This window comes from Diorhabda sublineata, chromosome 4 (assembly GCF_026230105.1).
Source record: "Diorhabda sublineata isolate icDioSubl1.1 chromosome 4, icDioSubl1.1, whole genome shotgun sequence".
Taxonomy (NCBI): Eukaryota; Metazoa; Arthropoda; class Insecta; order Coleoptera; family Chrysomelidae; genus Diorhabda; species Diorhabda sublineata.
The window spans coordinates 9,218,861-9,245,872 of record NC_079477.1 but is presented as its reverse complement, the minus strand read 5'-3'; the positions used below and the strand labels follow the sequence as shown (position 1 = coordinate 9,245,872).

General features: G+C 32.7%; 1 protein-coding gene across 1 annotated transcript in view; it reads right to left on the bottom strand.

Annotated features, from left to right (window-relative positions):
- Window positions 1–546: 546 nt before the first annotated feature.
- Window positions 547–27,012, bottom strand: part of LOC130442658 (cadherin EGF LAG seven-pass G-type receptor 2-like) — a 32,694-nt gene continuing 6,228 nt past the window's right edge. Inside the window, exons 3-10 of the mRNA XM_056776971.1 lie at window positions 17,982–18,254; window positions 16,585–16,993; window positions 14,889–15,171; window positions 14,548–14,811; window positions 13,134–13,365; window positions 11,053–11,278; window positions 6,417–6,660; window positions 547–720 (exon numbers count right to left, since the gene is read on the bottom strand). Of these exons, the coding sequence (XP_056632949.1) occupies window positions 628–720; window positions 6,417–6,660; window positions 11,053–11,278; window positions 13,134–13,365; window positions 14,548–14,811; window positions 14,889–15,171; window positions 16,585–16,993; window positions 17,982–18,254 (2,024 nt within the window). The 3' untranslated portion in view covers window positions 547–627. The remainder of the gene's footprint in view (window positions 721–6,416; window positions 6,661–11,052; window positions 11,279–13,133; window positions 13,366–14,547; window positions 14,812–14,888; window positions 15,172–16,584; window positions 16,994–17,981; window positions 18,255–27,012) is intronic.

The window sequence follows — 27,012 nt, the reverse complement described above, 5'->3', positions numbered from 1 at the left end:
TTAACACTTTAAAACAAAAGACAATACAAAATAACTCACTATACCAGAAAAGAACAAACACCTAATTCAGAGTAAATTAAGAATTTATAAAACCTATGTGAAACTCGTCATGGCACATGATACAAAAAACTAGAGCTATCAACTACAAAACGCTATTGCGAACAGCTGAGATGAGAATACCACAGGTAGTAAGAGGCTATACTTTGAGAGGTCACTAGAGAAACATAAGAATTTGTTGCTGTAGCTGAAGTAGCAGATGTGGTCAAATAGAACAGAGGGAGAAGAAACTAGAGAGATCATATAGATAGATTGGAAGATTCCCAGGTAGACCACCGAAGAGTTGTTACGAAAGTTGGATATCAGCTCGAAAAGGCGAGCCATAGCTCTAAAAAAAAAGAGGAAAAAGAAGAAGACGTGATATTAAGCGAGAGAATTGATTGTCAATGAACATCCAAACTTTTCTGTTGATGGCGCATCAAACTGTACGACTGTGTTTACCTTAAATGCGACATCATATATATAGATGATAAATTGATACAAATATAATAAATATTGAACTCTTTAATTACAATATTATGACCTATACATTATTATACAAAATTTCACAAATATAAAAAATGAGTTAAATCAAAAGTACACTGTTAAATTAGTATTGCTTTGCAATGTTGATGGAGTAGTTATTACTGCTTCGGTGATATTTTCGTTGCTTTCAGCGTCCGTCTAGAAAAAAATCAATTAAATTGATATACTATACTAAATATAAAAAAAAATAATGTTACTGGTGTTACAAATAATTAATTAATATTGTATATATATATATATATATATATATATATATATTTTGCATCAAGTCAATTCAATATATATATATATATATATATATATATATATATATATATATATATATATATATATATATATATATATCTTTTACCGCAAATTTTATACCAAATATTGATTAAAATTATTATTGTCAATGTTATTATTTATTTCGTCTACCTATTTTTAATAATTTCAACTCATCAAATCAATAGGAATGGGAGGTATAGGGGGTACTTCTTTCTCAATTGCATTTTTGGGAATCACGCTTCCTTTGCCAAATAACCAGATTGTATAAGGTCTACTGTGACCTTGGAATTGACTTGAAGCAAAATGAGCAGTTTGTAATATCCTCAATCCAATAATAAGAGCGATTTGAAGTAAAATAAGAAGAATCAGATTTCCTATGATATTCCATCCAACCTGTATTGTCTTCCTTGTTAGTTTTGTGTGACATCCATCTGTAGATATACTCAAGTTTTGCTCCGGGGTGTACAAATAGCCTTTTCCTGTGATTTCTATATTGTGATGGATACAAGGAAACAGCGAAGATATCGAACAACAGCTAAAATTATATATTAACTTGGATTTTGTATACTTAGTAATGAAAAACAAACCTAAATGGAGTATTGCCTTTACTAGAATCAACTTTACGATGAGAAGTAGTTAAACGAAAAGTACTTGATCGGGTATTTGAAGGAGTCTCGGTAAGTTTCCGACCAGATGTACTACCTTTATTTAGAATTTGTCCTTTGGATTTTTGCTCGGTATCCAAAGAATTGTCAGAGATATCTTCATCTGCTTGACAACTTTCGCAAAAATATTCCGTAGACGAACCAATTTTTTTGTTATCAGATTTCCTTTTCAATCTTTTGGATGTTTTTATTAAGCTTGTATCATACCATTCTATGGAATACCATTCGTCATATTTTTTGCTTCCGCAACATTGGAATTCAATCTGCAACCTTTCAAAAACTCTTTGTTATCAAATCTGACTCATTTAGATGTAAAGAATTAGCGTTCAAATTGTATAACTTTCTTAGAAATATGAATGCATTTCTATTTTGATTTTGAAATTTAATATTGAATAATTAATTAATTAATTAATTTTGAAATAATAAAGCTATTCATTTATGATTTCCTCTTTCAATTGAACAACTAATGTTCTATAAAGTCCCTAATATTCTATTGGACATCATCAAATTGACATATTGTATTCTGGCTACCTCTGTTAGCTACCACAATCGAGAATTTTTTACAGGAAATTGTTGGGAGTCTTATCAAAATGAAGCTATTCACGAAAAATTGGCTTGATAGTAATCAAGTGCAGAAATGTACCAGAGATCCTGGACTAATACATACATACATTGAATTAAGTGATTAAGTGAGGAAATATTTAAAAGTTATTAGTTATTTCTAGGTTTCTTGAAAAAAATCTGCTCCCAATTTTGTTATTTTTGGGTCAAATAATTTCATTACTCAAAAAGATGTCCCTGGTCTGGCGAACCACTTTCTCAATTTTTCCCGTTGAAGTACTAACAACAGCTACCTAATTTTTGTGTTCATTTTCGTATAACCACCGATGATTCCCAACGATCAGATCGTCCAGAAAACGCACCTTTTTGATATATGACCATAGATGAAACCTTGATTCACTAATAAACCACCGAATCTGACTAGAGTAGACCCGGCCTAAGCCGCCCGAAGCATATTATTAGTATGAACTCATCTCCGCCCTGGAGCTGGTCCTGCTTGGATATAGTGGAATTCTGAAATTCGGCCTTTGATGGAACACCCGGAATTGGTTTGATCTTTGTTTTTATATGTTTCTATAGCAAGCGGTTTATTTACATTATTTCTTTTGAATAATTTCTAGGAAGATCTATTTATTCATTTGTTTTGTTTCTTTGTTATTCTATATCTATATCTATAAATAGTCGTAGTGATTAGAACGAATTAGCAGTAATCCAAGAATTTAAATAAATTATGTGATAGTGATAAGTGAAAAGTTAGTTAAGTGTTGTGTTTAGTATTGGAATAAATTAAGAACGCAACGGACAATATCTATTCATTCACCCCACGAATAGAAATCGTATAAATAAATAAGAAAAACATTACATTATTCATTAACTACTTGGTAAATGGAAGAATATTGAGAACTTTATGAAACATTATTTGTCCTATTAAAGAAGTTTCCACCATAGTCCTCACAATTGGCCTCTCTCTCTCTCTCTCTCTCTCTCTCTCTCTCTCTCTCTAAGTAGAGAAAGCAAACTTTAGAGCAATTATTCTCATATGACTTGTCCCTTATTATACAAAAGTAGAGATTAATAAATATTTACCTATCAATCTGTCTCTTAAATGCAGAATTACTAGAATAATTATTCATAGCCTCAACTATACCATCATGAATTCCAGTATTGTTACCATAAATGTGCCCCATAATAATAAATAATATAATAAATGTAACAAATATTAGTACGATGTGAATAATGATCAATAAAAATAAAATATTGTTTAGCTTCGGTTGAGCTTCTCTTTTAAATAATCTAAAGAGAAAGAAACCAGAAGCAATATTTACAAAAACCGTGAATAGTGGTGGGATGGATTGAAAAATCGGCAGCTTAGTTCCTTCCCCCGTAGCAACCATATTTATAAAGTAACCCAAATGGTTAGCGATATCAATTGCACTACGAAATAATTGTAAAGCAAATAATACACTCATTATGAGTAAAACTATAGTTATAAACGTTACTATTTTGATCGTTCGAAATTGTATATCCAATACAGGTTTCCCAAAGTTTACTTTAACTAATCGGGTCTCGGGTAATTCCGTGTCCGTTGTATTAGCGTCTCTTTCAGTTTTTGTTTTTGGTTTTTTCACATTTTTAACCATATTTACTATCACTTTTTTTCATTTTCAAAATCACATAAACGTCAACACTAATAACTACTTTGACAATGTGGATGACAAAAATGGAATTCGTCGAAAAAAATCATTTGTGACAGTTTTTCTTCTTTTTTATAGGCCGGGATTCCTTATTGAGCAATCTAATGAATTAACAAAACTAATTTAAAAATGGCCGCCGTGGAATTTCCTCCCGGAAACTAAGCTTTGTGTTGTGCTTAGTGTAGACAAAAGCGTAAATAGAGACTGAAAAGCAAGTATATTGGAAACTGGTGGAAAATAAGCAAAAGTTTTACTCAAGCTCTTTTTGAGAGAGAGAGAGAGCGCGCTTTATTGTCAAAAAATTGTTACAATTCATAGACAAAAGCTTGTAAAAACTAAAAAACAAATATAAAAATAATAAAATAAATTTCAATATACACAAGAAAACCACAATGAATAACAAAATTATAGGTAGTAATTGGTATATAATTCCATAGCAAAGGTGAAACCAATATGCAGCATGCCCGAAATATATATTATTATTAGAATTGAAGTCGTTTACAGAGTAGAAGGCACTCCGGTAAAGATGCCCTCAAATTATTTCGGAATGCGGGAAGAGATCGATTGGATTTCAATTAATAAGTGATTGTGCATTTTTTTGAACTATAAAATATTTAGCCCTTAACTAATTCTGAACGTGGAGTATGTAGGTAAAGGTCGTGCTCCGCGTTCCTATGTGGATAGCCATGCAACGATCTTTTTGAAATTGGAGAATTTCGCGAGAATTTTGCTTACGAATTAGGCAAACGGATTAAAAGATGAATAAAGAAGGAAAAGTTAGGATTTTTAATCTTTTAAAGTCCTAATGGAGCTCCACCTAAAATTTTAAGTTTGTCCTTCTACTATTCAGATGCGACTTGGTTATCACTTAAACTTAAACTACCTTAAAAAGTACACCCTCATGTTTAATAAACTTAAATCCAACTGTAATTAATTTCCAAAAAATTAAGTATTATAAATTTAGTGAAATATTTGAAAACTTACAGTCTGACAGAAAAAATTTCAAAAATACGCGGTTTCAACTGTATTAGTTCATTGAAGTAGATCTAAAAAAGTTTCTGAGGAGTCTTCTTAACATCACAAAGGAAAAAAAATACAAAACAACTCCCGTTATTAAAAAAAAAACTAAGAAAAGCTAACTTGGGTACATATAAGAAAGTCAATTGCTTACTCCACAGCCGTCATTTTGACGTCTTAGATTAACTATTGTGTTCATGAAAAACAACGAAATCTCAAAGGTCATTTTACGATGACGTTACAAGTAGCCTCAATATTGATTTGGGGGACAAATATTGCGTTATTTACATTAAAACTATAAGTAATCAACTTATTAAATTTTTGAGTGTCAACTAAAATGCTAATTCCCCGTGTCAGTCAATAATGAGCTTGTACAAAGTTAACGGCTTTATTTAGTGTTTTATTTGCTTTTAGGTTATAAAATTTCTTTGGCAACTTGTAAGTGATGTATAGTTCTCCAGTGTGCTAATACTTCCTTGATAACAAAGCAAAACTATTTATTCGGGTGCCTACTGCAATAAAGCAACAAAAAACGTGGTTACAACTTGCTCAAAGAGATTTTTTTTATTTAAAACGCAAGCCCAAGAGGGTAGACCCTTTTACACTCGAATAATTCGAGTGGTGCCTGCCGTGTGGAGATACCTGTGGATATTAATCTTGAACTTCTGTAGGCTGTAGTGTTGTAGGAAGGTGTGCTTTGATAGCTGATTCCACAGTGTTGCATTTCTCCAAAGAAGTGAGTCCCGTTAAGTTCTGACGAACTTGTTTATGAACCACGTCGGCCTTTCGAGTACGCCTTGCAAATACTGCTCTAATTGGAATTACGTTTAACAGCTCGGGACAGCATTTGCCTTGGTAGTATCGGTAAAATAGAGTCTGGTCGGCGACCTTTACTCTATGCTCTAAGCTCTCCAGGTTTCCTGATCAACTCTGGTTCGCCAATAAATTGAACTGCTGTCTTCTGTATTGAGTTGAGTATCTTCAGGATATGCTTGAGAGTCGAGTTCCAAAGATATCCAGGAAACTTATCAATTACAACTTTAATATATATTTTTTATATTATTTCTTTTAATTAGATGTATATAAAATACCCATTACGAAGTGAACATTTTGATTACTGAAGTTGACATAATCAATCCTGTTAAAATATAGTTGCCTCTTAATCACCAAAATATTTCCCGGAGTGGCATATAGTAGTCTTTAAATCGATCTGGAAGCCTTACAAATGTAGAATATCTGGAAATAACTGCAGGGGTATCCTAAAGAGGGACTCCTGATGAAGGAGTGGTCGAGTGATTTATTTCCTTGGTTTCAGAGAGCTCGGATGATGCTCGTTTTTTCCAATATTTCACAAACCATTTCTACTCCTCTAAAATAATCATCCATCATGCCGTCAATGCGTTTGAAAACAAGCTAATTCGTGTTATCATTTTTTCCCGACTAACTTTTCACGTAGTTTTGTTTTTCTCTATCCCTCTATTGAACGTAAGATTTGAATTGGTTAATATCTTATAGTAAAAAATAAAAAAAAACTGCACAGTATCTTTATAATGCAGACGGAACAACAAATGGATGAATAAACCTTATAGATCCAAAATGTATCATTACATTTATTATACATTATACATACTTTATCATCTCCCCAACTTAATTTCTTCGCTCTCGAACAATCAGATGCCCATAGAGGAGGTTGTGGAGCAGGATGAACTTTAGGACTCGGAATTTTCGATCTAATATCACTTGGTATACCTCCCAATGCGGTTGCAGTTGGTGGTCTAGTACAATCTCCAAACATTGGACTGGCAAATTTCTTCAAACCATTTTTATCCCGTTCAGATTGTAAAGTTGAAGTATCTGATCTTGGAGACCGTTTCCTAAAATATAATTTTCAATATTTTACATGTCTTATGCAAGAGATATTCGATGACTGAATAATTATGTAGACAAAGGACAAGTTATAGGGGAAAGAAGAATTACTTAACCAGCCGAGCTTTCTATGTAACCTCGTTATAATATAATAATAAATGAAATATGTAATAATTGAGAAGCCGCACCTTATTTTTTCAAAAATATTTTTTTCGAAGAGAAAGTGCTATTGGGTTTGATACATTATTAATTATCACAACCTTGTTATAGTCAGATTGAAAATATCTTGTGGAAAATGTCTTTATGGGCTAAAATACAAAAGAATAATAGAAAATTTCACCAAGAACTTGAGGAATTAGTGCAGTAGCAAGCATGACCTTGACATATTTCGCGGTAGAGGATTAGAAAAATATTGAACAAAAATGAGTACATCACGGGCCAAAAGTTCGGCGCGACCAGATTATAAAGTTGCCAGGCTGCAGTTTACACATCAGATATTGGACCGCAACTGGAAAGTTCACCAGAAAATTAGAATATTTTATTTTTAAAATTCTTTTCTTCTAAGACGGAATTCAATTTTGATAATCCCGATGACTTCAACTGCCAATGGCGCGATTTAAGGAAAGGTCCCCAGTATTTTGGAAGTGGCACTTTTGGGGTTTGAACTGACAAAGTCTGTCATTAGCGTACAAGTCAATGCAAATGAATAGTAGAGAATATTTCAACGTCTTTGGAGAATATTTGATTCCATTTTTTAAAAGAAAACCTTTTTTGTTATATATTTTCCATGTCTTGTTAATTAATTTTTGTATGTCACCCGCAGGAAGAATTGCTGCCTTTGTGCGATGTTGTCCACGACAGCCTTGTATCTTCGGTACAGGGATCAAGAGTGGTAGTCAGTTTTGCTTTATATGCACTTCTGTCGACTTCAATTTCTTCAACGCAAAACAAGGCCTGCGTTGGTATTGGTTGGTATGTCCTGAATGAGCAATTTTTGCTGAAGATGAAAGAGATGATAAATAATATTTGACAAAAAACGTAACAGAAATATGACAAATTCAACAATAAATATTCCATCAAGATATCGCACGGATTCATGTGTTAGTCAAAAAATTGTTCAACTTCCTGGATTGCGCCATACTCTGCGCCAGCGAGACAAAATATCCGAAAAAGAATCGTGGACGTGCCTTCTAGACGTAAATATGTTAGAAGAAATTATTAAATGTTCTAATCAAAAGCTATCAAAAATGAGAGATTTATATAAGGATCCCACAAAATCGGATTTACGTGACTTGGACATGATTGAACTAAATGCCTTTTTAGGGTTACTTATATATACTGCGGCTTTCAAATCAAATGACGAGAATATCACTTCGTTGTTTTCAACGGATGGGAAAGGCAGAGATATTTTTCGCTGTGTTATGAACAGAAATCGATTTGCTATTTTATTACAATGCCTTAGATTTGATGATTCAGAAACCAGACAACAACGAAAGGAGAATGATCCGCTAGCACCTATTTCTGCAATATTTGAGAAATTTGTTGCAAATTGTCAAGCTGCTTACACTATAGGACATTTGGCTTGTGTGGATGAAATGCTTATAAGTTTTAGAGGAAGATCCAAATTTAAAATGTATATACCTCAGAAACCATGCAAATATGGCCTGAAACTAATGGCACTAACTGATTCAAGAAATAATTATTTTTATAACGGATATCTGTATTGTGGGAAAAAAACTGATGGGAATACGCTTACTGAAACTGAAAAAAAATTGTTGATTCCAACACAAGCAGTACTACGTTTATCAATACCTATTCAAGGAAGCAATAGAAACATAACGGCTGATAACTGGTTTTCATCCATCGAATTGGTTAATGTTTTGAAGACCAAAAAATTGACATACGTCGGTACTTTGAAAAAAAATAAATCGGAAATACCTCCCGAGTTTCAGCCTAATAGGACGAGACAAAGTGGAAGTTCCCTTTATGGTTTTTCGGAAAATGTCACTTTGTTATCACATGTACCAAAAAAACAGAAGGCTGTATTACTCGTGTCATCAATGCATTCCTCCGCAGCTCAAGATCCTGATGTCGACAAACCAGAAATGATTCACTTCTATAATACTACGAAGTCTGGCATTGACAGTCTAGATCAAAAATGTGCTTTATATTCTATTGGCCGTAGAACGCAATATGGCAATTTTCTTTAGAATATTAGATATATGTGCCGCAAATGCATATATTCTTTTTAAAAGTACCAAAATTGAAAGAAAAGATACAAGACTGGAGTTTATGAAAAATCTTGGAAAGCAGCTTATCACTGAAGAATTAGAGAGAAGACAGAGTAATTCACGTGTAAGACAGGAAATAAAAGTAGCTATTAGAAACATTTTGGGAAGAAAAGAAGAGCAACCAATAGAACCAGTAGGTAAACTCGCCATTAGAAAATACTGTTCAATTTGCCCCAAGAAACTAAAAAGGAAAACTTCTACATTATGCCCTAGATGCAGGCGTCCAGTATGCCTACAATGTTCATCTCCTATATGTTCAACATGCATTTAAATATATTTTTTTAATCTTTTTTTAGAATAAATTTGTTTTGTTTTAAACGTTTTTAAATTTTAAAATAATTATTTACTCATTTTCTTAGAATGTGTTTTTTATTTGTTTTTTATAATTATGATTTTTATAATAAATTGTTTTAAACTTGAAAATAATTTTTAATTAGATAAATCTTCAAGTGTTTCATATTAATTCTAAAAAAACCCATTTAAAATACAAAGAGTCAATTTGACTCCTGTCTGTTGTAATGTCAATCAAATTCATGTCTGTGGTTAAGGGTTAATAATAATCATATAATATTGATAATAATTATGAATAATGTTAAATAGTAATATTTTTAATTGTTATTTTTCGTTTAATTTAGGAGAAGGTGCAATATAGTTTGAGGTGCTCGGATGCACGGAGTTCTCAGAGTGTTCGGCGTGTTGTGATAATAAATTCATTTTGTTTAAACTAATTGGGAGCAGTGTAATGTTCTTTCTTAAACTTAAACTCAAATAAATAACGCAGGTAAACGAAAACCATTTTTTTATCGAGAAAACAATGAAATTTGCATTTTTTTTATTTAAAAGTTCAGTCCGGTTCTAGTAAAGTAGAATAAAGTCTAGGAAGATTACGAGTGTTTAAATTTCTGAGAGTATAGTTAACCAGTGAAATATAGTGGAATAAAGTGGAATAAAACGTTAAGAGAAAATAGAGACGTAAGAATTTTTCTGAATGATAATTTGTCGAAGATCGGATCGGATCGGATCACTTTCTGGTTAGGTTGCAAATTTTTACAAATATGTTAAACACATAAGAAAACAAAACGAGAGTTCTACCATATATATGGATCTTTCGAAGAAATATTTAAGGTCGAAAATGACAGAAACGAAAATGCACTCGAAGAAATAGCAAAAGAAAACCTTGAAAATCTCCTTACAGACCTACCGAACAGAGAAGAAGTTGAAGAAGTGATAAATAAGATGAAAAACAATAAAAGTTCCGTAGAAAATAGAGTAACAAAAAAACAAATAAAATATGGTGGTGAAAAGAACAAATTTACAATTTTTACGTTGTCAGATTTGGAAAACCGAGAAAATGCCAGAAGCATGAAGAAAAGCCATTATATTACTCATTTACAAGAAGGGAGACAAAACATTGTGTGGAAATTATAGAGGAATAGCCTTACTAGACGTCACATACAAAACAGCAGCAGAAGAGAGGTAGACCTACACTTCAATTATGACAAAACAAAGTTTATGGAAATGAAAAATAAATGTGGATACAAGACAAAGTTCATAAACATAATAGAACGCTGATAGAATTCGAGGAGGTAGAAAATTTCATGTATCTGGGAGTACTACTAAATAATAAAAGCCAAGAAGAAGAGGGAATCGAACTAAGAACTGCCAAAAGTAACAGCTGTGTTAGAAGAATATTAACATCGAAAGAGATATTCAGATCTACGAAAGCTTGCGAGAGAAGATTAAACCATGAAACTTTTCAAGATTTTATAATTAAAATTCTTCATTACAAAAAAATGCTAAAATCAAAATTTTTCAAAATATTTCTGGGGATTAACTATTCAATGGTAATTACTTATAAAAAAATTAATAGATCAAATTTTTATGATCAAGAGGAAAATGGGGGTCCCTTTAACGTGATCTGGCTCTTATGTAAATCGTTTCTAAACGTTTTCTCTATTTTAGTTTTAATTTCAATTACTTTAAATAATAATAAACATTGATTATAATTTGAAAATTCGGGTGGAACTAATTAAACTTTATCGTGAATTTTTGAGTAACTGTAATTTTAGAAGACAGTAATTATGAGGTATTTTAATTTAATATACTTACACTTTACAAATATATGCTACGAGTAGGACGACTACAAATAATAAAACTAATAATATTGCACCAAGGCCGGCCAAAAGAAGAGACGCATTACCATTTTTCTTACTAGCGAAAATTCCTGATTTGTCCCCAATATCTGGAAAATGAACTGTAACTGGTACTGAAGAAGATCTGGGCGGTCTTCCGTTATCTGTTGCTACCACTGCGAAACTAACCATTCGTACATTATCTAGAAAACAACGTTATGTTACGGTGGTGTTTCTTTTGGTAAACGAAAGATTTTCGTGTTTAAGTACATTCTAGAATCATTACGAATGTTTTCGTGTAAAAATGAAATGCGTAATGAAAGTATTTATCTCTTTAAAAAGATTCAAATAAGAATAATGATATTGGTAAATGTAGAGCTATAGATATATCCAAAAGCGTTATTCTTGGAAACGAAAATATCGTATTTCTTAGAATCTCATCAATCAAATGATAGATTTCATTTTTTGAAGGAAAATGTGAACTACAGTCAACAACCAAAAACTAAGGCTCATCGGCTCTTTCGAAATGCTTCCTTCAATGCTTTTTGATATCTTTATTGGATATATTTAATAAACTCGACGTTTAGAATGCACTTTCTTAAACTAAACTCAAAAAACTGTATAATTTCTTGAACTGGCATTGATTTCCAATAATTTCTTTATTGATTACCACGAAGACTTTTTGGAGATTTTATATGATTCTATACTGAATCATTTATTCAAATTTTATACAGTTAAATATTTGTTTCTTTCAAAAAAGGATAGTTTATTATTTTTCACAAAAAACGCCCATTCTACACGGCAGTGCAAGGTTATAAGTTAATTTGATTTTTTCCAATTCAAAGATATATGGGCGCTAGTTTTCTGGTCGAGGATGGTGGGTGACGAGGTAGCACAATAAACAAAATTTGTTAACTTAAATGTACTATAATAGATCAACAAAACTATAGACACAAAAATCTACACATCGAAAGTGGCGCGAATTAAATCTTTGGAAACAGACAGCTTCGCTGAGATCTCGACGATCGATATCTGATTCGGAAAAAGTGCGAATTCGGCGTGAACGAATTAGTATACCGGGGTTACGCCATCAACAACGACGCCAAACAGCCGCGTGAATACCATGGCATGTTGAATCTTAACCGAATTAGTATGCAACGTACAATAAACATGCAAGCTCCTTTGAACGAGATGCTAAAGGGAGACTCAAAGGAAAGGTTACGATACAATGGACTCCAGAAGCAACGCAGGCATTCGAAAAGACAGAGCAAGACCTAGCGAAAGTCATGTTATTCGCACTCTCGGAAATAAGTGCCCATAACTGGTGATCCCGACGGTCGAGCTACTGATGCCTGTCGATTTTGTAGGTGGATAGTCGTCTGGTGATGTTTTGTTCAGCCTGTACACCGGTCAAGCTCGTTGCGCATGCCTTATAACGGACCTTACGAAGTGATTGAACGAGGGAGAAAACTTTCATTATCAATGTACGCGGAAAAGAAAAAACTGTAACGAACGACCAAATGAAACCGATCATTTTCAATTAATTTACATTACTTGTATCTAGGTAGTCCTTTCTATACCAATGGAAAATAAAATTTACTAGATTTTAATGGAATAAATTTTTTTATAATAGTTCAGAGGCCATTACCCCTACTATAGTGGAATTCAAATCTTACTTTAATATAATTTTAACATGTTTGAAATTTTTTAAAGCTATGAATCGGGTGAATAATGAGCTATTAATTTGAACTTTCCTTTTTATCAATTATAGTTGTACTGAACACACTGTTTACTTTCCGTATCTGAAGACGATAACTTGGTTATCGAAACACGCGTCAAACAGTGTAATTGTGAGTGTTGGTGTAGTGGTAGTGTCAACAGAGTGTTCAGTATGAATATCACAGATGGTTACAAAAATTCCAGCTTAATTATAGTTGTGTTTTAAAGTTGTATATCAGTGGTTACAACTGAAATTGAACAAGTGAACTCAACCAACATTCTAAATAAGTACACGGTCGCTTCATTTATCTGTGGACTAGATGCTTTTTATTGGCTTACCTTTTACGTTTTTCAGTCTTAACTCCCCATTTTGAGAAATAGTAAACATGGAGGCATTGGAACCACTTAGAGTAAGAGACAGTTTGTCGTTTTTATCACCATCAGCTGCTTCTATCCTTCCTAATAATTCATCAGGCTGTCCGGTTATGAAAAATTCGTAGTGTGGATAACGAAATCTTGGCTCCCATTCGTTCACATTTTCTACAGAAATGTTAACAGCGCTGGAATCGTTCTGAAATAATTGAAATACGTGATGAAATCTGACCTATACTGGTGTATTTATACTGCTCGTGTAAATCGAATCAGAAAGATAGTTGGATGGTTGGAGCACCAAATCTCAACTAATATTTATTTCTTATGGAATTAGGGTTTTGGAATCGTTGAAAGTGCTGCAGAATTGTTTTAGGGAGTCGCAAACGCGAGTATTTGAATGACACAAAATATTCAGTGAGATCGTTGAAAACTGATTCGAGTTATCCATGCACCTCTGTTAATAACGATAACATCAAAAAAATTATGTTCAGTACATTTTGGTTAATGTTTTGGATATGAAGTGCGTCAATGATAGAGTTGTACTAAAATATCTACATTCATGAAGCGCATCTTTACTGGTGACGAGACTCAATTTGTGAATATGACTTCAAACCTCGAAACAATCTAGCAAATAACGCTCAAAAAATCAGCCGAGATAGAAGAAACCACGTCAAAGTCAGTTGAAAATCAAGGTGAGGCTCGTTTTTCTATAATACCAAGGTGTGGGGTCACAGCTACATATATACTTAAGGGTCATGTCAATCGTCAAACTTATCGGTACTGGGCTACGGAAAATCTACACTGGATGCCAAAGTACCCTACTCAAAACTCAGAGAAATTTAATGTTTGGGAGGGAATAATAGATAATAGGATTATTGAACCATGCTTTTTTGAAAAAAACTTGATATTTAGAAATTTTTCAAAAATTACTGCTCCCCAAATTGAACCGGTTGCTTCCAAACAGAAAACATTTATGACTGCAGCAAAATAGTGCTTTGCTGTCTTGATGCGCAGCTACTTAAACAACATCTTTCCAAATAGGTGGATAGGTCGAAAAGGAGTAATAGAATGGCTATTTAAATCATCTGATTTGATTTCTCTCGATTTCTTTTTATGGGGATACTTAGAGAGTGAATTTGACCAAAATAAACCACAAAATATGATTGAACTCAAAGATATTGAGGTTGCACAAATACGAGTAACTCCTAACATCTTACTCAGAACGTCATCACACTCACTTAGATGACGTCAAAAATGAAAGGTTATCCTTATGAATAGCTTGTTTAAAAATAAAAATTGACGAGTTTCAGGATAATTCCTTAAAGTTGCTAGTTGACGAAATAACGAAGGTCACAAGAAACAGTTTACATATTATACTTACAGTGATTCCATCCGTTGCAAAAACTTTGAAATAATATTCCGGTCTATCTTCATAGTCCAACTTCTTTTTTAAAGATAGTTCTCCCTTAGTGTTTAAACTGAACGTTTTAAAAATATTTTGATCGGAAACGAAATATCTCAACTGTTCACCAGGTCTGTTATTAGATAAAGTTGCAACAACAGCACCCGTCGGAAGAGCTTCTGATATTCTAACATAAAATGTACTATGAAGGAATTTAATTCCTTTCGCGATGTATCTTGATACCTATAAATGAAATATTTCTTATACAAGATAGTTTTTTCAACTAATATACTTTATATAAAATACGTATATGAACTTACTGTCAGTGTAGCCAAAGCATATCTATCTGGATTGTCTTGTTGTGTGGCCCGGATAACTAAAGTTACTGGATATGGTAGATCGTTCTCAGATAAATCTTTAGCTAAACTGATTTTACCGGCAACTCTGTTCAATTTGAAAAGTGTATATTCCACACCGACTTCGTTGAAAGTATAATAAACTGGAGAATTGATTCCTAAGTCTTGATCAACGGCATGTATGTCTCTCGGTTTTATTATAAGAAGCGAACCTTTTTTAGGAGGATCAGGAAGAACAGCTGTGTATCTGCGAAAACATTTTGAAATATTTTAACTGTTCTATAGAACATTTGGAAATTGGCAACTATTGGTGTTGAGACAACTATTACCTTTTATTGTTCTTCTGAATTAAAATTTACGACAGAAAAGGTTAATTCTTAAAATAACTCACTTTTTGACATTTGTGATCAATATTTTTAGCGAAAAATCGTGAATACATCGTGTCCTTTCAATAATGTTACCATATTATCCAGATTTACTCTGATAATCACTCATCAATCCACGCAATTTATGACCAGAATGAAAACGCGTACTGAGAAGGATGTCGTTGCTGGAAACGTTGAAGAAGAAGATACAATTTTTTTGATTAATAGTCATTCATAAGACTTAAGGCTCTGTTTGTCCACTACATTTTACGTAAAGATATCGACTTAAACCATTATAAGATCCATTTGGTGCTAGGTGTTGAAGTCACAAGACCGTCATATGCGCCAGCTTTTCGCTGATTAAGCTCTGAACTCACAACAGACCCTATTGACTCCATTAGATCCAGAAAAATGCACCAATTTATGTAGTTTACTCGTTTTTTCAAATATGATGTAGCTGGAGTTCATGTTCAAAGCAATGAAAATCGATATCGCAGCATAATCAATAATTTTATGTTAAATGCATGACATTGAAACCCTAGAAACCAGTATAATATTAGCGAAAGGTAAAAAAGTGACGACCATTTAAATAAAAGACCACTGGAATACGAACCAAAAAAAAATGTAACAAACAGTAAAGTGACATCGTATGATGCTGAGCTGTGAGTTAAGAATAAAATATCTCAGGGTCATATAGAAAAAGAAGATACCCTAACGTACATATATGAGAGAAAAATTTGGAGTGTTGAAAAGACGAATAAATTAGAAGATATTAGTAGTAAGTAGTAAGAACACATAGTCTAGGGCAATTAAAAAGATTAAGAAACAATAGAAGTAACTGGAAAGAGGAGTGGGGTATAAGTAAAATAGAAGAAAACAAGAAGGAAATCGACAACAGTTGTAGAAGAAGACCTATGTAAAGCGAACATCCACAGATGGAAGAAAATAGCAAAAGATGAAACAGAATAGCGAAAAATAGCTAATCCAGCCTTAGTCAATTGATTTACTTAACAGAAAAAATATACAGAAATTTTGCTGCAAATGCCTTTTTTAAATTAAAAAAAAACAATTAAAGTTTCCAAAAATTCTTTATTCAAATACTAATAGATAGAGAAGAAATTTTAAGTTAATGGAGATAAGACTACATGTAGGTCCTGACTTTGGATACAGAAATAACAGAGCCAAAGATGAAATAATAGATACTGGAAAAGCATGAACAAATATTTACGTGGAAAAAAAACAATGTCCAGTTTTTTTATTTTAATGAAAGTTTACCGCTTCATAAACTTACTCACCTGTCATCTTGGAATTTTGGGTTTTGATCATCGGCATCAACTACATTAACTGTCAAAACAGTGTCAGTCTTCTTCGGAGGCTCTCCGTGATCTTGAGCACGAATATGCACATCGAAACTTTTCAAACTCTCATAATCTAACGGTTTTTTTAACACTAAAGTACCTTCTAATTCATTTTCGAATTCAAAAAAGTCCGAATTTTGTCCCGGAAGCACCGAGTATTTAACACTTGAGAAAATACCTTGTTGATCATTGTCTACGGCATGAACACCCTGTAACACTCTTGTTCCCACCACTGTCACTTCTGAGATATTCAAAATATATGGAGCATTGATAAAAACAGGAGCGTTGTCATTTACATCGGTTACTCTGACGTTAATGGGAATAACAAAACCAGGGTCGAGAGTGCCTGTAATACATTTTTATGAATTAATTAATCAAATAAGATTGACGATTTTTTGGCAAAAATTCAGTAGAAGTGAAAGTATATACCTAATCAGAAGAGCATTAGAGTTATGAGGATGAAGAGAACTGAAATGAATGAAAAGTCCTTTTATAGAAATCGATGCATCTAGTAGAAGAATTAATTATTAAAAGGCATAATATTCGAATACTTCCTAAACCTAAACCTAACCAAAATAATCGGGAGGTTTTAAACCATATAATCTTACAGTATACAGTTACCTGGAGTGCTATTCTTTCAAGCAAAAGTAAAGTATCAAAACATCTATTAGAACAACTTCGACCATTGGAGATTTTTAATCATCTTTCTTAAAAACGGAAATTCAATTTTTCAATTATCCATTTAATTCATACATTCCTATTCAATTATTAAAAGAGGAACATTACTTTCTGATAGAATAGAAAATCATTTCTCATTCTTCTAAATCAATTACAGTTGTTTTTAATTCATGAATCGATAGCGCTGCCTTATCTCACCTTTAAATTGAACATTAGAGGGGGGAATAATATTATCAACTAATTACAGAAATGTCTTTGGCAATATAATGTTGCTATTTGGAATATAATAATTATATTCTAGTGAACGCGCTCATCAGCCAAATAGTTAGCGACAAGGAATAATACTACCGCAACTGTATCCGCCATGGCACACACCAGCATCAAATACTTCGAAAAGCTGTTTCGGTCAATAATTAATTCCGGGAGACATAGTAGGTGGACACACATGCATTGAGCAAATGCCACACGAAAGGAAACCCCTCCTAAAATCCACTAAAATCCCAAACATCTCTCTTATTTTGTTTTACTTTTTTTTAGGACTGTTACTTATGCTTATTATAACAATAGGAAGTTTGGTGAGTGAGTGTTGGGTAGTGGTAGTTTAAACAGTGTGTTCAGGATAAATAATTTTAAGATAAAGCGTTGATTAAACTCACCTATTCTTTCGCATATTAAATTTACAAATACTGAAGATGGTCCTCCTACTCCTTCTTTATCAAGTGATTTGCGTAATGTTAAATTTTTCGTACCAGGAATGATAGCTACGGGACTATCTTTTTCTTTGAGACGAAGTCCAATAGAACCTCCATTTCTTGGGTCACCGTGTACATGGATTTGACCGATGACAGAGCCCACTTCAAGGTCTTCGGCGACAAAAAAGTTTTCTGAAGATGCTCCATTTTCCAGAAAACAACGATTGTCTGTTAGAGCTGAAAATAATTTAGGATTTACCATGAAAGAGCATACCGATATAAGAAGTTAATTGAAAATTTGATTATCTAATTATTCAGTTTTCTAAGGTTGGTTATAGAACAACTGAAACGTTTTCTTTAAGATATACGAAGAAGATCTTTTATACTAAGAATTAAGGTTGGTATTTAGATCTTGACTCCAAATTTAGGTGTTGTAGAGGGTTAAGTAGCTTTGGTAGTTGGAGCTATGACATCTCAAACGTATTCTATTGGTGACAGGACTTGTTCTAGATCAAACTATAGCAGGAATTACAACCTTCTGACGATTATTAATTATTTATTTCAATATTTCTCTCTCTTTCTTTATGCTTTTCATATGAGTGTTCAAGATTTTAGAGTTCAATTTATATGCACCCAATGGTATATTTTCTAGTTTTCCACATTGAAAGAAATTGTTCGTTTCATCGATATTTGGTATAGATAAATGTACTAAAATTGGTCAGACCTTTTTCATACTCATCATCTAAATAAATAGAGGGGTTGAGGCTGTAGCTTTGTTCTCATGAATTACCGCTAACAGTAAAAACGAAGGAAATATTTGTGTGATAAAGGTAAGTCTAAGAATTAAAATATTTACTTAGTTGTAATATTTATATAAAAAAATCTAGTGAGTGATGTTCGTATTCATAAGATCTCTTTTGGATTACATCATAATTGTAAAATATCTGTACATTCTTCCTGCTTCTGAAATAATTCATCAATTCAGTTGGCAGTGGTAAATTGCCATTGCAGTCCAGTGATGTCCAGTGTTTAGTATTCCGCACTCTCTTTTGTTGATTTTTTTGGCAAAGTATCTCTTAAAATACCCCCCTGAAATGCGGAATTTTTAATAATTCAACATATTTTCGCAAATCTTTATCAGTTAACGCCCGATTGAGCAACTTTAGTTTTTTGATTCCATACCTTGTCCTCTGAATGGTCTCAAAATAGTCCCTTTCTTTTGCACAATACTTCGGCCTTCATTGCCATCGCCTGATCATGACGTTTTTGTTCTTCAAGACGCTATAGACGCGGCGCCTGTTCTAACTGCTCGTGAAAAGGAACGGTAGCAAAGCGATAGAAACCCACCTTTTTTAGGTGGTTTTTTTTGATATTACCTTTTTTCGCCTCAGACCCATCCCCATATTACGTTTGCCTTTCATAATATTTGTTGTAAATCCAGCAGCTACCTTTCCATCTATATTTGAGTCCTTGGCCCTCGTTCCCAAGCCCTATTTTCCAAAATTTGATTAGCAGCGTGTCTGTCGGCTAAATTATTACTGTTGAAGTATGCTACATTATGGTCCCTCGCAGCTTCGTCTAATCGGTTGATCGATTCTGGCTAATCTTTGAGATAGCCTAGTTCCCGGACCAAAGTAGCGATAATTAGATGGATGTAACTCAAATGGTAATTTATTTAATGTATTGACCAAACGTTTTCCTCACAGTGGTAACAATCATATCTCTTCACCTTTGATTGACCATGATTTTTCTTATGAACATAAAATTAACAAGTACGGTGCATTATTGCGGTGATTCAGTACGAGGGTTAATCATTAGACCTAGCGAAAGTGGTAAAAACATTGCGATGCTGTCATCAATTGATCACCCGAACAGATTATGATTTGAAAATATTTACGTGTATTCTAAAAGACTGCATCATCTATACTTAATGTGGAATCTCAACAAACCCATGAAATAAATTGGATATGAGGAATATAATGTTTCATAAAACGTAATTATTCCGGAGGATATTGAGAATAAATAAGCAATGATTTTTGATGATGGGGCTACTTCAACATATACATATTTAACTATCCCTAAACAGTTATTTCGATTTTTATTCCAAATTCTCCTAATTATTTTCTCGTTATCAAAATTACTCACTTTCCTTTATTCTCCATTTCCCTATTTACCTAACTCACTCAAAATTGTGATGTCGAAATCTATAACTCGATGCCACTGGTTATTATTTTTCACTAATTTTAATTTTAATTTTAAGCCAAGAATTGTTTCATTATTGCTAATTTTTTTTAGTTTTTCTAAACAATAACTTATTTTTCACTTTTTAGTATAGCTAACTCAAAAAGCGTGTTCCTCAGTATTTTAAACTATATTTGAATGAAATCGTTTTTAATACGTACAGATCGGTTAATTGTTGCATCTCGATTCTATAAGTCTGGGACGGTGCGCTTATTTTCATGAAAAGGAGACAAAAGAAAATTTATAAATCCAGACGAATTTAATCAGGATAATCGAATATTTTGATCTAATTATGGCATTGTCTTCGGTTTTTGAAAAGTGTGCTAGGTTTGAATTAAATCTGATCACTCAAAGTAGGATAGAATCGAGACCAAAAGACAGTTTCAAACACCTAACCTAACCTAATCAAAAGTCAGTTTCAAATATAAGGGTAAAACTAAAAAAGTGTGTTGAAAATAAATAGCCACTTTTCCAAAAGTTTCGTTATTATTTTGTAGGCTGAGTACTTATCGAACCACGCTCGTAGGTATTCACTTATATTAGCAGGTTTCAATATCAATGTAATGTCATGCATGAAAATAACACTTTTAATATGATTTCAATTCAGATAGTTTAAAATTTATTAGTATTACTTTCAAATTAGAATTGGAACAAAAAGTTTAGAACTGCAAGCAAGCATTCATTTAAAGGTGTGCTCGTATAAAACTCTCACTTTGTGTGTGAATTTTAATTCATTCGTGTTTTTATTTTTGTTTTCACCGGATGTTCTCAATGTCTGAATTCACAATAGTAATAATTGTTAGCAATAACGTATAATTTACATAAAAATTAGATACATCAAAGTCTTCATTTTACTTTTATTCTACACTGTGTTGAGATTGAAAATTCAACAAACAAATTACTTTTCTCCCTTTTTATCGACCTCCCACTCCATTCGAGAAATTCAATAAAACCTCGGAATATATTCGAATTCTTTCTCTCCCTATCTACACTCCAGAATCAATAAAGATATTATTCTTTACACTCTTTGAAACACAACCTGAAGTTCAACCGGTGTAACATCACAAGCAACAAGCAACATTTTGGAATCCAGTTGAGGGCTGCAACAATCTCGGATTTCCATAGATAAGTCCCAGTTTAAATACAAGTTATTTAAATACTTAATTGAAGCCGATTATCACTTCCGGAGGTTATAAATTAATCTGGAGTGTAGATAGGTGGAGGAAGAATTCGAATACTGAATTTTTCGAATGGAGTTGGAGGTCGATAAAAATTTCCTCAAAAACTCGAATATTAGAATATAAAAATCAGAAGTGATTACACTGCCACAATACGCGAACAAAGGAATATTCTCTGCTTTTATGGGATTCGAAACATTCAATTAGAAGGGAAAATGAAACAATTTCAGTAAATGAGACAGATAAACGGAAGAAGTACATATATGTTTCAGGAATTATAAACATTTGTGTAGAAGTTATAAGCCGTCATGTGTTTGTACTTGTGAAGACAACACGAATTATTTTTTAAGCAAAATAACCAATATATGTTGCGGAATCACACTGAAGTATCCAGAATTAAAATCTATGTGAAAATTTAACGAGTTGATAATGACTAGCAAAGCCTCATGACCATTATTTGATGTAAATATTTCTTTTATTATGATTTCATTCGTTCTGATTCTGAACTAGAAACCTGTTGTATCAATACTTCTACTTCAACCGTTATAGACAGTGATTGTTGAGCTTTCTTTGTATTATTACTTTTTTTGATGTAAACACATCCTGTTATTTGAGAGCTTAAGAACTAGACTATATATTTTAAGTAGTTTGAAACAAGTAATAATGTTAAATACTTCACTGACACGCCTTATAACATTATTTGCATGCAAATAAGAAGAGTAGAAATAATCGGACTAAGAAGATCGTTTTAGCCCCTTGATACTAGATTGTATATCAGGGTGATATAATTTTCATAGAAATATTCATTTTTATTTATTCATGAATAACATCCCTTATATATTTGTCCCCGATCTCCGATTAAGACACGCTTATTTTAAGAACCAAAAAGATTTGAAATAATGTAATCGTCGAAGATATGAAAAAAAAAGAGGAAAAAGGGGACAGCTACAAGATATAAATTACATTTTTTCGATGAGCTGAAGACATCAAATGGTAACCGTAGAAAAATCGAATACAACCCATTTTTTTTGCAAACATGTCAGAGTGGAGATAAAAAATTTCATGACAATTACACAGTGGAGAAAACAATTTCGACTGTTAAACATAATTTTTTTACGTCGCAAAACGATTGAAGACGAGGAGGAAAAGTTATAATATCGTAGTTCAGAATATTTTGTTTGTGTATCTGCTTTTCAAAGTGGACATACGAATACCGATGAGTTACTCGTAAAAGATTATTTTTTCTTACTGTTAACTAACTTGTAGGTGATAGATGCTCGAGAAATTATATATTAATAAATAATAAAGTGACTAGAAATAACCCTACATAAAATGCTAAATCTAGGACCTCAAACAATGGGGCATACATAGATAAGCATTCAATTATTCAAATTTATAATTTCTAAAAAAATTGAATAAGGTGGGTAGGACATGTAGTAAAATCAAAGATTAGTATTATATATTAGCTGCCCCGGAAAAAGATGTAGGGATGCCGTGGCTACGTACTTATCTGGGATTGAAACACAATAGTTGGAAATAGGAGTACAATACACAGAATTGGTCTACTCCACATTTAAAAAATCGAAGGCGATCTACCAATGGCAGAGCTAAATTAACGTAACGTAATGTCCATATATTCATTTTCGTAACAAGAAAAAATTGTAAGTTATCTAATTTTTCAAAAAGAACTTAAAACCAATATTCAAAAAATGAAAATTTACCGACGAAAATAATCAAAGCATTCATCTATCGAAAATTGACCATCCTATTCACTTCACGCGGACTACATAAAATATCTTCGCGGTCAATGTCTTGGCCACCCCTGGTATAAATGATTAGTATTGGTTTCCAATAAAACACGAAGGATATACAGTGACAATAGAGGTATTTTCGATTCTATGGTCTGTATAATAGAAACATACATATAAAACTGATATTTTCAAGCATCATTTTCTTTCAATACGTCAATTATTAGTTCTGTATTATTAAACAGAATAATTCTAATCATATTAGAAACAGAATTACTTTTCAAAGAGTTCTGTCTCCAATCCAAACTCAAATATCAGGTTTTAAGTATGCATACAACTTAATTGCATATTGTATAAGTCCAAGTAATATAAACTACTGTTGATATCTGCTCGTTTTTATATAAGAATTACAAGTAATGTAGTCAACATTTTTCCATGGGTATAATGACACAAAGAACAATAATTAACGAAGCTAAATATCATATCAAATAAAAGTGTCCGACGGGTTGACTTGCTTTAGAACTTCTTGCGTTGTATATAGATAAAATCTTGTATTGACAAATATGCCCAAAACAAGGACGACAGAAAGAGAAAGAGTAGTAGGGAGGAAGAGTATGGTGCCGAAAAAGAAATTTTCCAAAGAAGTAAAAAATTTAGAGGTCAGCGGCAAATATAAGAGATAATATAGAAAAAATGATAAACATTACGAAGAGATGAAGAAAACATGAGAAGAACAAAGGTAGTACAAAGAAGAAATGAAGCAACTAAGGAAGAAAATGATAAAATAAAAAAATAACCGATTAGGTCACTAAAATAGAACCACTGAAGAACAAAAAACTACGAAATGCAATCGAAATCTTCCTGGAAAATATTATAAATGAAGAACATGCTTAGTAAATTGGCAAACCAAGAAAAGAAAGGAAAGTTAATGCCGAAAAAACCAAAATCAAGATTTAGAACAGAAGAAACATTGTTCATACTAGATGACTATTCGAAGAAAGAAAAAGAAATTAAGACCAGAATGAGAGTAAAGGAAAAAAGGGACAAAAAAAGAAATTTGGTCCAGGAACATATACATAGAAGAAGGAAAATAGAGATGGGAAGCGGTGGAAGAGAAGTTGGGGAAAATGAAACAGAACATAATGACAAAAAACAAATTATTGCAGATAAATAACTGCTCATGAAACCCGAAATTAAACGAAAACAAAGACAAAATAAAATAAGAACGGGAGTCATAAAACACTTGATCAATGAAATGCGAAAATACAAACTAGATAAATTAGCAATACAAGAAATAAAACAAAAAGGGAATCACTACTGAGATGGAAGATTATTATGCTTCAAAATGTAATAGGAGAATTGATGCTTTGGTACGAAATCGAAATGGCGCTCTTCTCAGTAGCGTACCCTAGCGGCCTATTGTAAAACCAGTTTTATCTAAAGCAAGTGTTTAACTTTAAAAATTCAGGAGAAATCGGGTCAGATTCTCGCTAGTGCCAAAGAAGCGAATTTGGATGCGCTGAAAACCATTGTGTACTGCATATTGAGTATCCTTGCTTCTAACGCCTATGTCGAGAGGATATTTTCTGATATACAGTTCAAATGAACGGTGTCCAGAAACCGTGGATTTAATAAGAACCGAAGATCTTAAATTTAGAGATAAATTGCACTGATATCTTGTCTAATTGTAAACAAGATAAGGGATAAAGACACAATCCTTGACAATAGCGAGAGAACCAAGAAGATGCGAACTGGCAATTTATAATAAAAGTGTAGAGCAGATTATGTCCTTTAAATATTTAGGGGTTAACATCACGAGCAATAGGAACTTGAAACAAGAAGTCAAAACGCAAACAACAGCAGCATCTAGGATATTGGGATTCCCTCGAACCGTGATATGGAGTAATACATTTTTAAGTATCGAAAGAAAAACACGGATATATAAAACTTGTGTCAGACCAGTAATGACATACGCCATAGAAATGAGGGCGGAGACTGCAACTACTAAGCGGATTCTCAGAACGACCGAGATGAAGACGTTACGCTCAATCACAGGGAAAACACTAAGAGACAGAATAAGGAGCAATGAAATTAGAAGAATGTGTGAAGTTCCGGATATAGTGATATGGGCCAGAACTAGAAGAAGAGCATGGAGAGATCATGTCAATAGAATGGACGACGATCGACTAGCGAAAATCGCAAAGGAAGAGAGACCCAATACAAGTAGACCGCCTGGAAGACCACCAAAGCGCTGATATGAAAGCTGGTCCTCGGAGTCACAACTTAGGCTGCTTCTTTGAAAACACAAGACATAGTTTTAAAATAAGAAGAAGGAGATATGGGCTTGATAAATACTGCGTGTCTCGGATGTCCGTGGCCGGAAATTGGCAACCCTGATCAGAAGCCCTCGTATAAAAGTTTTAAAACCGTGGAAAAGTCTCTGGATATTAAACTACTATTGGCTGAAATAGCAATCTTTCAGTCCATATCCGAAGAACTAGAGCCATTCTTCACAAATTTTCAAAGTGATTGACCCCTAATTCCATTTCTTTATGAAGACCTGATTTCGGCTCTTTATGAAACAAGTGTGGCTTTGAAAAAATCTATTGGGGTCAAAGATAAGAACATATTGATCTTTCGCAAGGATTGTAGAAATCGTTTGATGTATACGGTTTGCGAACTTGGAAAAATGTCCCTTAGTTTCCTTAATCCCAAAAAGACTGACAAAAATCCAGAACATTACGTGCAACTGATGTCTGCCTACTCAAGACATGGCGCAGTACAAAAAGAGAAAAAAAACACAAGATTAGCTGGAAACTGAAAGAAGGAAACTAGAAAAGCAGTGACAAAAACTGGAAGCACAAATGAAAAAACTCGTTGAGGACTCTCAAAAATCTTTTGTACCAGTGGAGCAAGAATTAGTTAAATTAAAAAAATTGCTTGTTTGTTTTATTATATTTGCATGTTATTAATTAAACATTGATCATCATGAAAATATACAAAATTCACGAAATTTCAACCGGGAAAATGTGAGAATCTGGAAAAACCAGGAGAGAGACGAGAATGTAATTTTCAATTATTACTAGACACCCTGGTTTTAGTGAACAGTCAACTTAAAACAAACATTATAGATTTTAGAGGGTGTATCAAATAGACTATGTTCAATATAAATCAATTGGAAGTACAAAAAAATCACATTAGTTTATGAGCATGCCTCTTCAGAGGACAAAGAGAAGGACACTAAAGGAAAGTTCTAGAAATAATTGGAACAAGTAGTCAATAAGATACCGAAATTTTATGTCAAATATGTTATAGGAGATATGAATGCAAAAATCTGAACAGAAGAAGAGTATATTAAAGTTACAGGAGGAAAAGAAAGACATACACTTAGGAATTATAATGGCAAATGACTCATAGAATTAATTTGCATTGGAAAACAGAATGAAAATATAAAAATCCATTTTGAGTATTTTCAGTATGAAAGGAGTTTGAAGTGTTTGAGCACATCAAAATTGCGGAAGTTACGAATCAATTCGGTAATTTTATACTTCGCTGTCCCCTCGTTTTTTGGCTCTAGAAAATCGAAAAATCATCCGAGATTTCGGTGATCTTTTTTTAAATCTTCGTTTTATGGCGGATTTACGAAAAAAATTATGGGAATAAAAACAATGAAAACTTATATTGGTTTCAGGGCTTTAAATGTTCATGAAAATGGACTCATTCACGTATAATTATATAACTTTTTTCCACATAATCCAATAAAGTTGTTATATATTTTTTCATAATCTACACAGAAAAACGAACAAATTAAAAGAAAATTGTACAAAA